Source organism: Lutjanus erythropterus, chromosome 8, assembly GCF_056507025.1.
Source record: "Lutjanus erythropterus isolate fLutEry1 chromosome 8, fLutEry1.hap2, whole genome shotgun sequence".
In the NCBI taxonomy this organism is placed as follows: Eukaryota; Metazoa; Chordata; class Actinopteri; order Lutjaniformes; family Lutjanidae; genus Lutjanus; species Lutjanus erythropterus.
In genome coordinates, this window is record NC_139324.1 from 38852501 (window position 1) to 38866736 (window position 14236).

Sequence of the window (14236 nt, forward strand, 5' to 3'; positions counted from 1 at the left end):
TTTAGATAGTGTAGAAGCAGACAGCTCTGTGCAGCAGGTGGATTTAGATGTTTATCTGAAGTCTGGCTGCTCTATGAAACCAGCTCCTGCACTTGAACAGACTCACAACTCCAGAAACATCACATGACTTTTGGATGTTTTTTTCCTTTACTGATCCTCACAGGAGGCCGCTCCCACAATGACACATCACATCCCGGTCGGTATCGAAAACCACCAAAACACAGCATATGTCTTTGCTGCCCAGCCCTGACAAACACCACCACCATGTTTTCAGTCATCTGGAGCAAAATACTGCGACTTGTGCTGTTTGGACTTTTTTATAGAAGCATTATTCTTTACTATTTTCTACTGGACCAGACAAGTACGTGGGGGTGGAGAGACAAACAAACACTAGGAGAATAGTTGATTATGTCTTTTGATTTTGATTATTGATACTGAAAGCCTGATTTTCAATAATACTGAAATTGTGACACCCCTAGCTGTTATTCTGATTAAAATAATGACCAAAACTATGAAAATAAGATCCAAGTTGCAATAAAGAGGACTTCTCCTATAAAGCTTGTTGGAAATCTGAGCATGCTGTCTACCGGCTGGCATCACAACTGTTCTTTGGTAGGGGGAGGGATCTCCTGTCTTCACCCCATGATTCAATTTGATTTGATTCCGATACAGACAGCTAAAGCGTGATTAGAAAACGGTCATTGCTGCATCGTGATGCATCAAAATTTTAAGCTTTCAATCCAGCGCGTGCTGATTAGATTGAATCCATCCACAGTTGCTTACGCTCAGCTGTCCTCACCAAAACTCAGCCTGGTTTAACATGTAAACAGGAAGCACACACTCTCCTCTTTTTGTCCGTCACGTTTCTCCATCCAGTTGATTCTGCCATAAGGAGGATGATAATAATGTTGATAACCGGGTTTTAAATTTCAGATTATTGCCTTTTCTGCAGTGATTCATCATTTTTCAGGAGAGAATCATAATGTATCTAAGAATCGATTATTTCCCCGCTCTTATTCTGAAGGACTTCTCATCCCGCAGCGTTTATCATCACAGTGAGAGGTCAGAGAGAACGTCTGCTGAGTTTACAGACACATGGAGTAAACATGGAGTTGGCTGGCTGCAATCTGCACTCTTTCGGTTTCAGAATATGCTTTAAGATTGCAACAACACCCACACACACAAACAGACACAGAGTCAGTGTAACACTCACCCTGCCAGTAGAAGCTGCCCGGTCCTCCTACCACCACTTTGTTGTTCTTCTGAAACCACAAAAACAAGAGAGGAAAACATTTCACTACTTTCACTTCCTATTTGACCCCTCAAGTAAAGAACACTCAATCCCAGATGTGTAAAGGGTTAATGACATCACAGACACAACAACATGAACTGCTGACCCAGGATCAGATCAAATCATCACCCATCAGTGTAGGATCTCCACAGAAGTGAATTAAACAGAGGCAGATGTGACCGTTAACATTTTTCAGGGTTACTGACCTTCAGGAAGTCGGCACTGAAGCCAGCCTGACAGAAGCCCTGCCCCTCAGGTGAGTTTGCACCTGGACAGAAAAATAACACAGAGACATTAAATCTGATAGAACAGAAAAGGACACAGACAGGTGAGATTTACACTGATGGACAGTGTTTAATTAGAAAACATTTTATCCAGTACACAACCTGAGTAACATGGATCAGAGCCAGTTACTTGTGTTTACTTGTGGTCATGTGTTTGTACGTTCAGTGTAGAAAAGACAGATGGAGAAAGGAAAAGAACCCACTTGATCTGCAGGGCGAGTACTCGACCACAGTGCCTCCTTTCTTCAGGTAACACGTTCCCACCGGCTCTCGCTCTGAGACGCCGAAGGTCGACCACTGGTACAGAGGAGCACACGCCTGGAAAACACACAATAAATAAATAAATAAATAAATACATAGAAACTAAACACAATACATAGAAACTAAAGTGGAGCAATGAAAAGGTGAAATATATTTCTAACAACTCTTACATAACCCAACCCCCCCCCAGAGATCAATGAAGTATTTCTGATTCAGATTCTGATATTTCTGATATTATATGTATTAGGGTCAGGATGTCTCTATTCAATGTTCAATTATCCAATAGCAGTGATGCATCATGGGATATATCAGCAAGCAGCCAAGAAAAAGATGCTGAGGATATTCACTTCTAATAAATCAGCTTCAAATGGCTCTTAAAAAACACAGACAATGTCTTACATTATCAATCAAATTGAACTGCTTTCTGAGTCTTTTCTTGCTGTTAGACTAGTTGATTGGTCTAAATTAAAAAATTGTGTTTAATCTGTGGGGAAATTAGTCACCAGGAACATCCCTACATGGAATCTGTTCAGTTATGAATAGAGGAAAAGTCTGCTAGCTGCTAGGCGTGTTTCTTACCAGGATGTGTTCTCCATCAGATCGTACTGAAGCACCAAACCACTGTTTGGATTTAAACTCCATCTGAGCTCCTTTATCCGTCCTGTCACCTGCAAACACAGACAACGTTTCATTATTGACTGATTTAATGACACACACTGCATTTCTGAGATTCAGACAACTTCAGTCCAACATCCTCCAGCTGCGTGTACAGATCTCATGTGGCCCAATCAGAGTCTCAGTCCCGCCCCAGAGATCAGGTGTGTCTTTGACTGGATGTATGAAATAATGATCATGACATGCTGATATTTGGTTTAAGTATTTAACCTAATAACCCACTTTATTCTGCAGTGCTGATAATGAATTTCTCTTCCTCTTTGGATCTGACAGGACTGCATCTGGTCAATGTCCTCCTGAGAAATGTCCACGCTTCACTGCTTTGTTTTTTGTCATTGGATTTACTGATGTATTTTGTGTCGTAGCTCAAAACGTGACTGTCCTTGAGCTCGTGATAACCACAGAACATATTTCAGACATCGAATAGAATAGAAACAACAGCCAAACTCTAAACACACAGTAGGCATCATAGCCTACTTCAAATAGGGCTGCAACTGACAATTATTTTCAGTTGACTGACTGATAGATTATTTTCTCAATTAATCGATTGATTTCAATACATAGTTGTTCAATTTAAAATGTCAGAAAATGTCAATCAGTGTTTCCCAGAACCTAAGACAACGTCCTAAAACCCAACCAACAACCCAAAGATATTAATTTACTGTCATAGAGGAGTAAAGAAACAAACAAAAAAAAGAAGCTGAAATCTGAACATTTTGACTTTTTTCTTGAAAAATCATTCAAGCCAATTAATCAACTATCATAATAATCAATTAAGAATCAATTAATCATTGCAGCTCTAATTTCAAATGCACCAAATAACATAAAGGCTACATGAACCATGACAATTGAACTGAATGGCTTCCATACTTTCTATACCGAGTCCAAGTATTTTCCGTTAATTTATGATTAACTACAATTGAAAAAAAATTTATAAGACGCCCAAAAGCATTTTAACCAGCTGATCAAATAAAACAACCCTAATCTCAACAGATTTTAAATTGTTTTAACAGCAAACAACTGCCTGCGTTTGCCTTTAAAAGAAGGATAAATTTAGTTTGTAGCCTTATGACACACACGCACGCATGCAAGCACACACACACACACACACACACACACATGCACAGCTGAGTCTATAAATGACTCTGGTTGCTTTGATAGTCTTCAGTATGTGAACAGATGGACAGACGGTGAATATTTGAGAGATGAGTGGAAGAGGACAGGAGACAAAAAAATGACTCATGTTTAATAATGCTGAGTTATTATGAATCGCAAATCATTTAATATCATGAATTTGTGTTATGATTCAGAGCAGAGTTCAGTGAACACAAGCACTGATGTGTGTAGTGATAAAGAGACAGCCAGCCTGTCCTGCTGTCAGCTGAAGTTCTGCTGAGTTCAAACAACAAAACTGCAGCGAGCTGTGAGTCTGCTGAAATTAAAGGAGGAGTCCCAAACTAATCTGACAGAGCAGAGCTACAAGAAGCAGAGAAATGTCTGAGCCTGCTCGATCAGTGATGTGCAGACCAACAGTGAGGAAATGTTGGGGATTTTCCCGTCATCAGGTTGGGAAACTCCGGCCTTATTATGAATGTTGGCTGATATGAAGCACCATGTTTGTCCTCTGGTGTCCATCAGACCCTTTGGATCAACTAAAAGAGGGTTTGTTTCCCAAATTCTGACAATAAAACGGATGTTTTATCCCTGATCTGTAATTATGGTGGTCAAGATGGCAGCCAGCCTTGATGCCAAATGTTTGTGCCAGCTGGTCAACATCCTAACAGTGCTGTAACCGTAGCAACAGATGCTTTGTCTCTTTGTTTTTTGTTTGTCAATGGTGGACTGTCAATCAAAATCCATTATAGTCTTCTAACCATATTAGAAAACAGATCCAAATCTGAGATATTTTCAAAGTTTTTGTAGACCTTCCTATTTCGACGTTTAAATTGGGCAAGTTTGTGCTCAGAGACTTATTACACAATTATTTCCAGAAACCATTCATAATAAATCCATGTCAGTTGCTGTGTGGGTGCTGCAGCTGCTCTCTGAGTCTGAGCGACTCAACAACTCAAAAACAGTGATTTAACCTGATGTTCAATATCAGTTTAAGTGTTCGCTATATTTGGAACATTTCCCTGCTCTACTTGTCTGTCAGACAATCTTTTCTGACAGCGAAGTGAAGCTGCCATCTGTGTTGTCTTCACAGCCACAAAAGTCCACTGAAAAAAAAAACAGCCATTTTGTCCTCGCAGGACACAGGAGCTGCAGGTCGACCACTGCCTTGATCTGCAGCAAGTAACATTAGTTCAGACCTGAATAAATGTGTTAAAACACTGAAGTCAAACAATAACACAAGCTAACTGACAAACACAAACACAAACTCCTACAACTCCCCGTGTGTCCTGCGAGATAAAAAACTCTTTCTGTTCATGGAGTCTGGTGCTTATAAAGACAGCAGAGATGCCGGCTTCGTTGGAAAATATTGTCTGACAACAAAAGTGGAGAACATGTTCTAAATATATTGTACACTTGGACACTTTTTTAGGTGGTTCTTTGTTTAGGTGCTAAAATATGTTTTTTGCTGCAGCCTGTCTCTCAAACAGTCCACAGGACATTACTGAACTTCCTGTTGGGACCCCTGAGGCAGCTGTCAATCAAACATGAGCCGACACGCCCACACAGTGAGAGAAATTGTTTTTGAACCAGATTTTCTACGATTATGAAGACTCACTCAGATCTTTGTGGAGACTTAATGAGAAACTAAACTTCAATATCATATGTGCATTTTTACTGTTTATTGCAGTATCACAGTATTCAATATATTGTTACATCCTTGGAGGTGACTGAAGGTCATCGTGTTAACTTTACAGTCTCACAACTCCTGATCTTCACTGGGCAGCTGACTGCATTGTTTAGTAAAAGCTCCATTTAAACACTGAAACGCACACCGAGCTGGAAATTTCAGATTTATATACTTTGCAGGTTGTTTTGGTGAAGCTCCATTTTGGGGCGAGAAGTTAACCAGAATAGTGTGGATGAACTGAGTGAGTTTGTAGCTAAATATTAAAGTCAATCAGCTCTGTGAGCAGGCCGACACGTAAAACATTAAACAGAACATACGTGAAAGAGGTTATAATGACAGAGAACACTCTGAGTGATGGTTGACTTATCAAAGTACAGTCTGAGTCATATTTATATCTTTGTTTTCCTCTTACATCCTAAAATCTTTTCCTGGACGAGTCACACTCAGAGAAGAAAAGGAAGAACAGCTTACAGTGGTGCATCATGGTTAGACAGCAAGAATAAACTGAGTCACACAAACAGACACACATGAACACACACACACACACACAGAAGAATTCCAGTTAATTCTGGTCTGTGGTCCAGTAAAGCTTTGGCCAGCGATCACGTCGGTCAGATCAACAACAAAGACCTCTATTGTGGGAGGAACACACACACACACACACACACACACACACATAAGTAGGCCACTCACAAACAGTATTACAGCCTGAGGGAACAACATGAGTGTGCAGGTTTCTGTCAGTGTTGCTCAGAGGAACTTCAGCACACAGACACTCGGTTACAGACTGAACACTGTTCAAACCTAAACATCCTGTAAAAACACGTCTCCTGCAGCAGATTGATGGAGGCTGCGTGAGACAGATTCACCTTTTATGGACAAAACACGGCATGAAGGAACTGAGCCAATGAACTCTACTGTATATGTCTGTATATGTTGACAAATTACAAGAAATAGCAGTATAGATCAGTTTTGTAGGATAATGTGCACTGTTCACAAAGCACAACCCAAAGTGTCACACACTCCAGCAGCATTTAAAATATCATCTAGTTATTGAAGAATGTTATCGGCTTCAAATGGCTCTTAATTTCAGTGTCAAGTGTGAGGGACTGTCAAGTAATCGATTAATTGAGAAAATAATCTACAGTGAAATAAAGAACAAAGAATTAATCAATGACTAACAATAATCGTTAGCTGCAGCCCAAATTATTGTATCACCTCAGCTGGAGTACACAATGTGACATAGGTCACAAGCTACATGATGAATATTTATTGATATCGACTGATATGAAACAGACCGAGAACATCACTCATATAGAGTCCAGACAATCTAATGCAAGTTGATCAGTGATTCAGCTTGTAAGAGGAAATCATCTTCATTCTTCTCCCTCTCAGCATTTTTATCTGTTTCTATAAATATCTGAATGAAGCTGTGAAACACCTCCCATGTCTGAGAAGAGCTCAGTGTGTCTGGGGGGGGGGCATCACTGAGTTCCAGTGTGGTGTGTTTGTTATTTGTACTCCATGGCTGAGGTCTCCCACAGAATACCAACCAGGCTCAACACACACAAACACACACACACACAGTCTCTTTACTTTTTGTGTTTGAGCACCTCCCTCTTTTGTGCACCAAATGTGTTTCTCAGAGCTCCTTTGTCTTGAACGTCCTACTCCTCTTCTTCAGTATAACAGGCAAAGTTTCCAAAAGTTCAGCAAGATGCATTTCTAACAGGGCTGCACAATTAATCGCAACATAATCGATGTGGCCAAGTGCAACGTCCAAATCGCAGATTCAGAGCCAAATCACAAATATTTGATCTGAAAACTGTGAGGAGAAACAGCATTATAATGAGGTACTGCAGTGCTGCAGAGAAGACTTCACCTCAGATGGCACAGAACAAACTGACGTCACATCATCAAGATTTTATTTCACCAAATTGTGCAGCTCTAACATTTTATCATTTCTTCACGTGTGGTGTAATGCAGATGAAAACACTGCTCAGTTTCTGAATCTTCCCTATTTGTCCCTCTGGGGCAAGTCATTAAAACACTGACTCACCATCATCATCATCATCAGTTTTTGCTACATGCACTCAGTTGCCCGATGGGGCAGTTTAAGTTACATCATATCATATTATTCTCTGTATAAAAACACACCTGGCCTTTTTCTGCTCACTGCTGCAACAATATTGTGTAGATGACTACTGATGCTTCACTAAATATTAACACAAGAGAGGATGATTTCGGGTGCACAGTTTGAGTTTTTTGGAGTTTTCACTTGAAAACTTGAGATCTTCTCTTTTATTTTAAGAATGCGGTAGCCTCAGGAAGACTTAAGACAACAACATAAGCCTGCTGCTTCAAAGTCACAGAATACATTTACATACATGTACATTTTGGCAACCTGGTTTCCCTTTTTTTTTTACTGAACTATGGGCACTGGGCACTATATCTAGAGCTACAACTAATTATTGTTTTCATTAGGGCTGTCCCGATCCGATATTGATATCGGATATCGGTCCGATATCAGCCAAAAAACGAGTATCAGATTTTATCGGACTGCATCTAAAATCTCCGATATAAGCGCAGATAAGCAGTCCATTTTCCGCTCCAGCACTTCTATCTATAGGTGACTCTGGTTGCTGACTATTGTTCTCTGTTTCAGTAACATCACTTGATCAAGCCTTTTCTAACATTCCACACTACAAAATAAGTCATAAAAGTATGTATGATTCGTGCTGATATCGTATTGTATCGATATCGGTATCGGCCAATACTCAAGGCTGCAATATCGGTATTGTATCGGAAGTGAAAAAGTTGTATCGGGACATCCCTAGTTTTCATAGCCAATTAATCACCTGATTATTTTCTTGATTAATCAATTAATAGTTATTTGTTTTAAAATGTTGATCAGTGTTTCCTCAAAACCTGAGATGACGTCCTCAGATGTCATGTTATACTCGCAACCCAGTGATATTCAGTTTATGGGTAAACAAACCAAAAATATTCACATTTAAGAACATTTAAAGTTTAATACATTTAAGTACATTTAAAACTTTATTTTGCTAAAGAAAACCAGCAAGAACAACAAAATCATTGGCTGAGCTGGATGACTACCAGTTAACTGCTGTATTGGAACAATGCAGAGTGCTGAGAGAGAAAAAGAAAGTCACAAACAGCTGTTTGTGTGCACCTCTGACAGAGTTCTCTGACAGTTCCATGTTCTAATGTGAGTATTCTGATTAATAAATGTATTGTATGACTTTGAAGCAGCAGGCTTATGTTGTTGTCTTAAGTCTTCCTGAGGCTACGGCATGCTGTGCACCCGAAATCATCCTCTCTTGTGTTAATATTTAGTGAAAGCCTCAGTACTCATCTACACAATATTGTTGCAAAAATGATAAATATAAATATGGATAGAGGTTTCTGGTCAAAAATATTGTGATATTTGATTTAGACAATAATCACCCAGCCCTACTTTGTACTCACTTTACACACGACAGGACAAACAATCTGATTTCAAAACACTGACACATACTCTTCAAAAAAATACTGAATCATATAAGAAGCCAGTTATGAAAGCTGTAAGTCTGTCTGTGTGTCATTAAGTGAAGTCATCTGCAGTTGCAGTGTTTCAGTCGAGGATAGGTCGCGTTTTGAAACAATACCTTCCATACATCCTGTTAATAATAACCAGAGTTAAATTTTTATCATGAGCTGATCTTGTCCACACCCAGTGTGACTGAGACGCTGATAAACCTGCAATAAGGCAGCTCAACTGACTGCTGCTCCTGGGTGCTTTACTGTGATCTACACGATGTAAATAACAATACAAGTAGTAAGTTTGAGCACATTTTCATGGCAAAAGAGCTGATAAAGTTGAAAAGAAATGAAACAAGACCAGTAAGACATATAGACTGGAGCATATAGACCAGTGTCTCCTTCACTTTTTCTTCTGGGGGCCCACTTTTTAAAAATGACAAACCATTATGACCTATTTCACAAAAAGTCTTAGGAGAGTAAATCTGTGCAAAGTTCCTGACCATGTTTACTGTCATTTCCACATCACCTTATATAATCTGAAGGCATGCATATACATGTTAAATACTTTATACATGACTACTAAACACATTAAGTCTGTTAACCTGTGATCTCATTGTTTTTATTTCCTCTCATCAAGAAAACAAACCTTAAAAAAAGGCAACTCAAAATTTCAGAACAACTTACTGTTATAGACTTTTGAGTTTTGAATCAAACAAACTTTAAAAGTGTTTTCTCAACCTAGTCGAGATAATTTACTTTTCTTCTTTAGATAAACTTGTATCCTTGAAGTTTAAAAACTCAAAAGGATATTTAAAAAATTACAAAATATGTAACACGATTATTAGTCATTTTTGTGTGCTTGAACATTAAAATGTTTTAATTGAAAATATTTTAATATATATAAGACAACTGTCTTCGTGTCCACTGTAAGATGAATATATTAATATTATTTGTCTTATAGTAGTAGTAGTGTCTTAGCCATCTCCATAAATGGGACAAAATAAGAGCATTTAGGTGAAATTAACAGGCTCTTGTTTTCTTTCCTCTCATCAGTAAAACATTATACACATTTTAATGCTGTACTGCAGATATAAATTTAAAATTTTGCAGAATTTCTTTTATTGTCTCTTATTTATTTGATGACCCAAATAAAATCCCCTGTGACCTTTGTGTTAAAAAACAACTCACTGCAGTCAAGTACTGCAGTGAGTTGTTTTCCCTCCTCCTCCTCCTCCTCAAGTCAAGTTTTGAATGGAAACTTGACATTAACACATATATGTGTAAATAACTGTATACATTGCTTTATTATATTTTATTTTGTTTTATATTTCATTATGCAACCTGGTGTTGTATGATTATAATAAATGTAGCTGCACAACTAATTGAAATACAACTGAAAACTGACAACTGAGTGCAGTATCCAAACCAACCACAGTTTTTTGATGAAGTAAAAAAATGTTTGACAAACAGCATTATAATGAAGCACTGTAGAGCTTCAGAGGCGTCCTGACCTAAAAAACTTATTCTCCAGATGTAAGAAAATGTTTTTTGTTTGGTAGAGATCCAAACAAATGACACATCATCATGATTTTAATGTATTTTTCAGAGAATATATCAAAATATCTGTCATAATAATCACAAGTTGGCATTTTTTGACAGTATCGTGCTGCACTTTTAACAAACTGCCTCAATAGCAATTAAACAGGAATGAAACCAACAGCATCAAAGAGTTGGTCACCAATTAACCTGGAAAGAGGATGTGCTGCTGGATTTCCGATGAAATGAGAACAATTCCAGGAAACAATGAAAAGGAAGAGCAAATGGACGCAGTGTGACAACTGTGAAAGACATACATCATACTGAATAAATCTACAGTGATTCTGCTCTCCATTCTCCAAACACTTGAAACAATAAATTACACAATTATCATCACAGCTGAGAGGAGCTGCACGCAAACAGAGGACAAGGCCCAGGACGGGAGCTCCACTCACAGTCTATGGACGAGTCCACACACCTCCTCTTTCACCACACATTCCAGAATGTGTCCTGACATGAGATCAGAGCAGCAGGCTGAGCTGAACCCTTATTTATCCCATCAATAACACACACTCAGTGCAAACTGTGAAAGCTGCCAGGCTCTGTTATTACAGACGAAAATGACCCAGTGGCTCTCAGTCACCGACTCTCCTCACTTCAATTATTAGAATCCTTCAGATTTTCATGGAGACAAACCCCATTTTAATCATTTATGGTCAGCACTTTTCCTGCACCAGCCAGTCAGTGTATTAATAATAATTCTTAAAGTAAAGTCATCAAAACTATCAATACTTTTTCAGTACCACATCTTTTGTAACAATACAATATGTGTTAATTGTAGTTTCAAAAGTACCAATTTTCTGTTATTTCATGATAAGAATGATAAGAATGGACTGAATAATATTTTAATTCCCAACAAGAGATGCTTGATGTTCTCTACATTTAGGTGGAAAAACATACGTGCAGATGTTGGCATCTGTAATCACCAAAAATAAGTTGGAAAATATTGGAATATCGGATAAATATTGGCAAAGTTCAATATTGTGCATCCCTACAACTCATTATTTCACTATTGAGACGTTCAAATCAACATTAAGATATATGATAAATTACATTGACTATGGCCAATAAAACATCGTGCGGCAACCAAATATTCAGTGTAGGAGGTCACCTGTGGTCACCTGTATTTCTTCTGTGATCTTGAAGAAATATCTAATTGTAATTATATATGATTTGTGAGTTATGAGGAACTTTCACTGAAAAACATTAAAATGATTATGGAGTGTTATTTTTTTCAGGGATCTGAACTAAACAAAGATGTTTTCTGAAGTCTGGAGAATGATGTGCTGCTCAGGACACCTCTGCAGCAACACAATGTTTTATTTAAAGTGGTATTTTTAAACACAATTCACCTTTAACAAATATTGCAAAAAATGTGAAAATTGCAGTCGACCCTATTGTGAAGTAAAATCTGGAATCTGGATTAAATGTTCAGCCCTACTGGGAGCCTTCACCAACACAACGTTACACTTCCACAAACAGCCTTTTTTAGTTCAACGTTCTCTGAAAACAATGAACAATATTTGTCACCAGCTGCGTACAGATGTGTTCAGGGTTACTGAGTCGACTCAAAGTGCTGACACGATCCTTATAGATGAACCACACACACAAGAGATGACTGTGGGAAAAAAAAATAAAACGGCAATGAAAGTGTGGGAGTGAAAGTCTGCCGCTAGTTCAACTCAACTAACGGGGAAATCGAGCTCATTTTCCATCAGAAACACGACATCATGATTTCTGGGAAACGTGGCCAACACGAGTGTCACAGTGAAGGAAAGCTGTGTTAGGTTCTGTTTAATTGACATTTTTGCTTAAGTTTAAATTAGGGCCACCGAAATGTACTTTGGCCACCAAATTTAGGAGCTTGGTACACCGTGGGACCAGTGCTTAAAATATTAGCATCTCTCTGCTATCCTGTCTTTAGTGTCTCCTACAAAACACCTGACACATTGTAGTTTCACCATGGAGAACAACAGCTGAGGCATTAATGTATTAGGGGGTCACAGGGCAAAAATGTACTGCTGGGCCCTTACTGACCCCCAGTCTGTGTACTGACTGTGTACTCTATCAGTTATTGATAATCAGGATTATGATTGACTGATTATGATTTCACCTGATTATGCTGTCACTGAATAATGATATTGCACACATGACAACATCTTCATCCATTAGATGTGACTGTGAACACTGAGGCTGCAGAGGTTTCTGTGTGCTGTTACCAGTGTTACTTTTAAATGCATTACAATATTCAGATCTTTTTATTGTGCATCTGGATAGTGATGGGAGTCTCGTCAGGTAAACTAGAATTAAACTCTTAAACTATTTATTGATTGATTAGTTAGTAATTCTTCATCCAAAAATGGCAGAAAATGTTTTCAGCCCTCAAATATGGAGACTTCTGGGTTCTCTCTCTTAATATCATATTAAACTGAACAACGAAACATTTGAGGATGTCTAGGACTTTGGGAAACACTGATCAACATTTTCACCATCTTCTGATATTTTATTGATCAAACAATATAGGCTACACATGGCCACAGGTGAATTATATGACCATCTCCTGCACAGGTTTCACAACCAGCGGATGGATTTATTGGTAGTCACTTTTGAAACTGAATTTTAAATTCACGTCTTCCATCATAAATTCACAATTTTCCTCTCACTCATCCTCAGTGGGTGTGTCCTGTCCAGCTGAATGAAATTCTAACTCTGCAGACCATTAGATTAGCAAAATGACAAAAATCCAATCACCAACAGCCGGAATATTCATTCAATAACACAACCCTAATTCAAATGAACAGACTGTTCAGTTCTGCTGTGATAATCAAGTGTCCTGGCTTAACGATTAGGATTCTGACAATTTCTTTGCTCTATGTTACAAGAAACCCCACAGTTACAGAAAGGAAGAGGAAGGGAAGGGGAGTAAGGGGGTAGTTGTTGAGGGTTAATGGGTTTATGTAGGGAAACAGGGCCTCAGTCTCAGGCTGACTGTAAACAGCTGAATAAAGCAGCAGCAGGTTTTTAATCTCAGCACGTCCTCATAGCTGCGCTGACATGTGAAACAGAAATAAGAGTTTTGGGTACCTGAGTTATCGAACAGCAGCTGCTGGCAGGCTGAGGAGCTCCAGGGACAGCTATACACCGCTCCCCTCTCCACAACACTGCCCGAGGACGACGTGTTGGCCCGAGGAGCTCCGATCAGAACATCTGACCTGAGGAGAGGAGAGGAGAGGACATATGACAATAAACGCTTTGACATGACTTTGACTGACAAAAATCTACTGCAAAACAGAGAGCCCAAACACGTCATTTACACAGGACGTCAGTTAAGCAGGATGTCCTTTAATGTGGTCCAGGACAGACTGCTGAAAGAACGTGGTCACACACAGCCCAGACCACCTCTCGATGTGGTCTGAGCATCCTGAGTGTGTTCTCACCAGGTCGCGTAAACAGGGCCTTATTGTGCATGACGGCTCTGTTAGATGGGACGGGACCTTAATATCATTGGTAACATCTGTGTTTACGCTGTTATTCCACATCAGTATGGCTGCAGTGAAAAAGGTCCATTCACGAGGAAAAAAAATGTTTACGCTTCAAGGATGCTGAGCTGTCAGACACTGTGCTGTTTACAGGTCACTGGTTCACTCAGACTGAGTCAGTTTCATTGATTGATGTCGCTGCTTTTAGTCTGTCAGGAAATGAGGGCAATGAGATGAAAATACACCAGCTTCATTCCTAAGAGCTGAGCAGAAAGTGCCTTCTTAAAACATGAACCATGCACAT

At 39.0% G+C, this 14236-nt stretch overlaps 1 protein-coding gene across 1 annotated transcript in view; it reads right to left on the minus strand.

Moving 5' to 3' along the window:
- itgav (integrin, alpha V) overlaps positions 1–14236 on the minus strand; it is a 43160-nt gene that overhangs the window by 25458 nt on the left and 3466 nt on the right. Inside the window, exons 2-6 of the mRNA XM_084725489.1 lie at positions 13538–13665; positions 2416–2504; positions 1779–1893; positions 1498–1559; positions 1214–1262 (exon numbers count right to left, since the gene is read on the minus strand). Of these exons, the coding sequence (XP_084581615.1) occupies positions 1214–1262; positions 1498–1559; positions 1779–1893; positions 2416–2504; positions 13538–13665 (443 nt within the window). The remainder of the gene's footprint in view (positions 1–1213; positions 1263–1497; positions 1560–1778; positions 1894–2415; positions 2505–13537; positions 13666–14236) is intronic.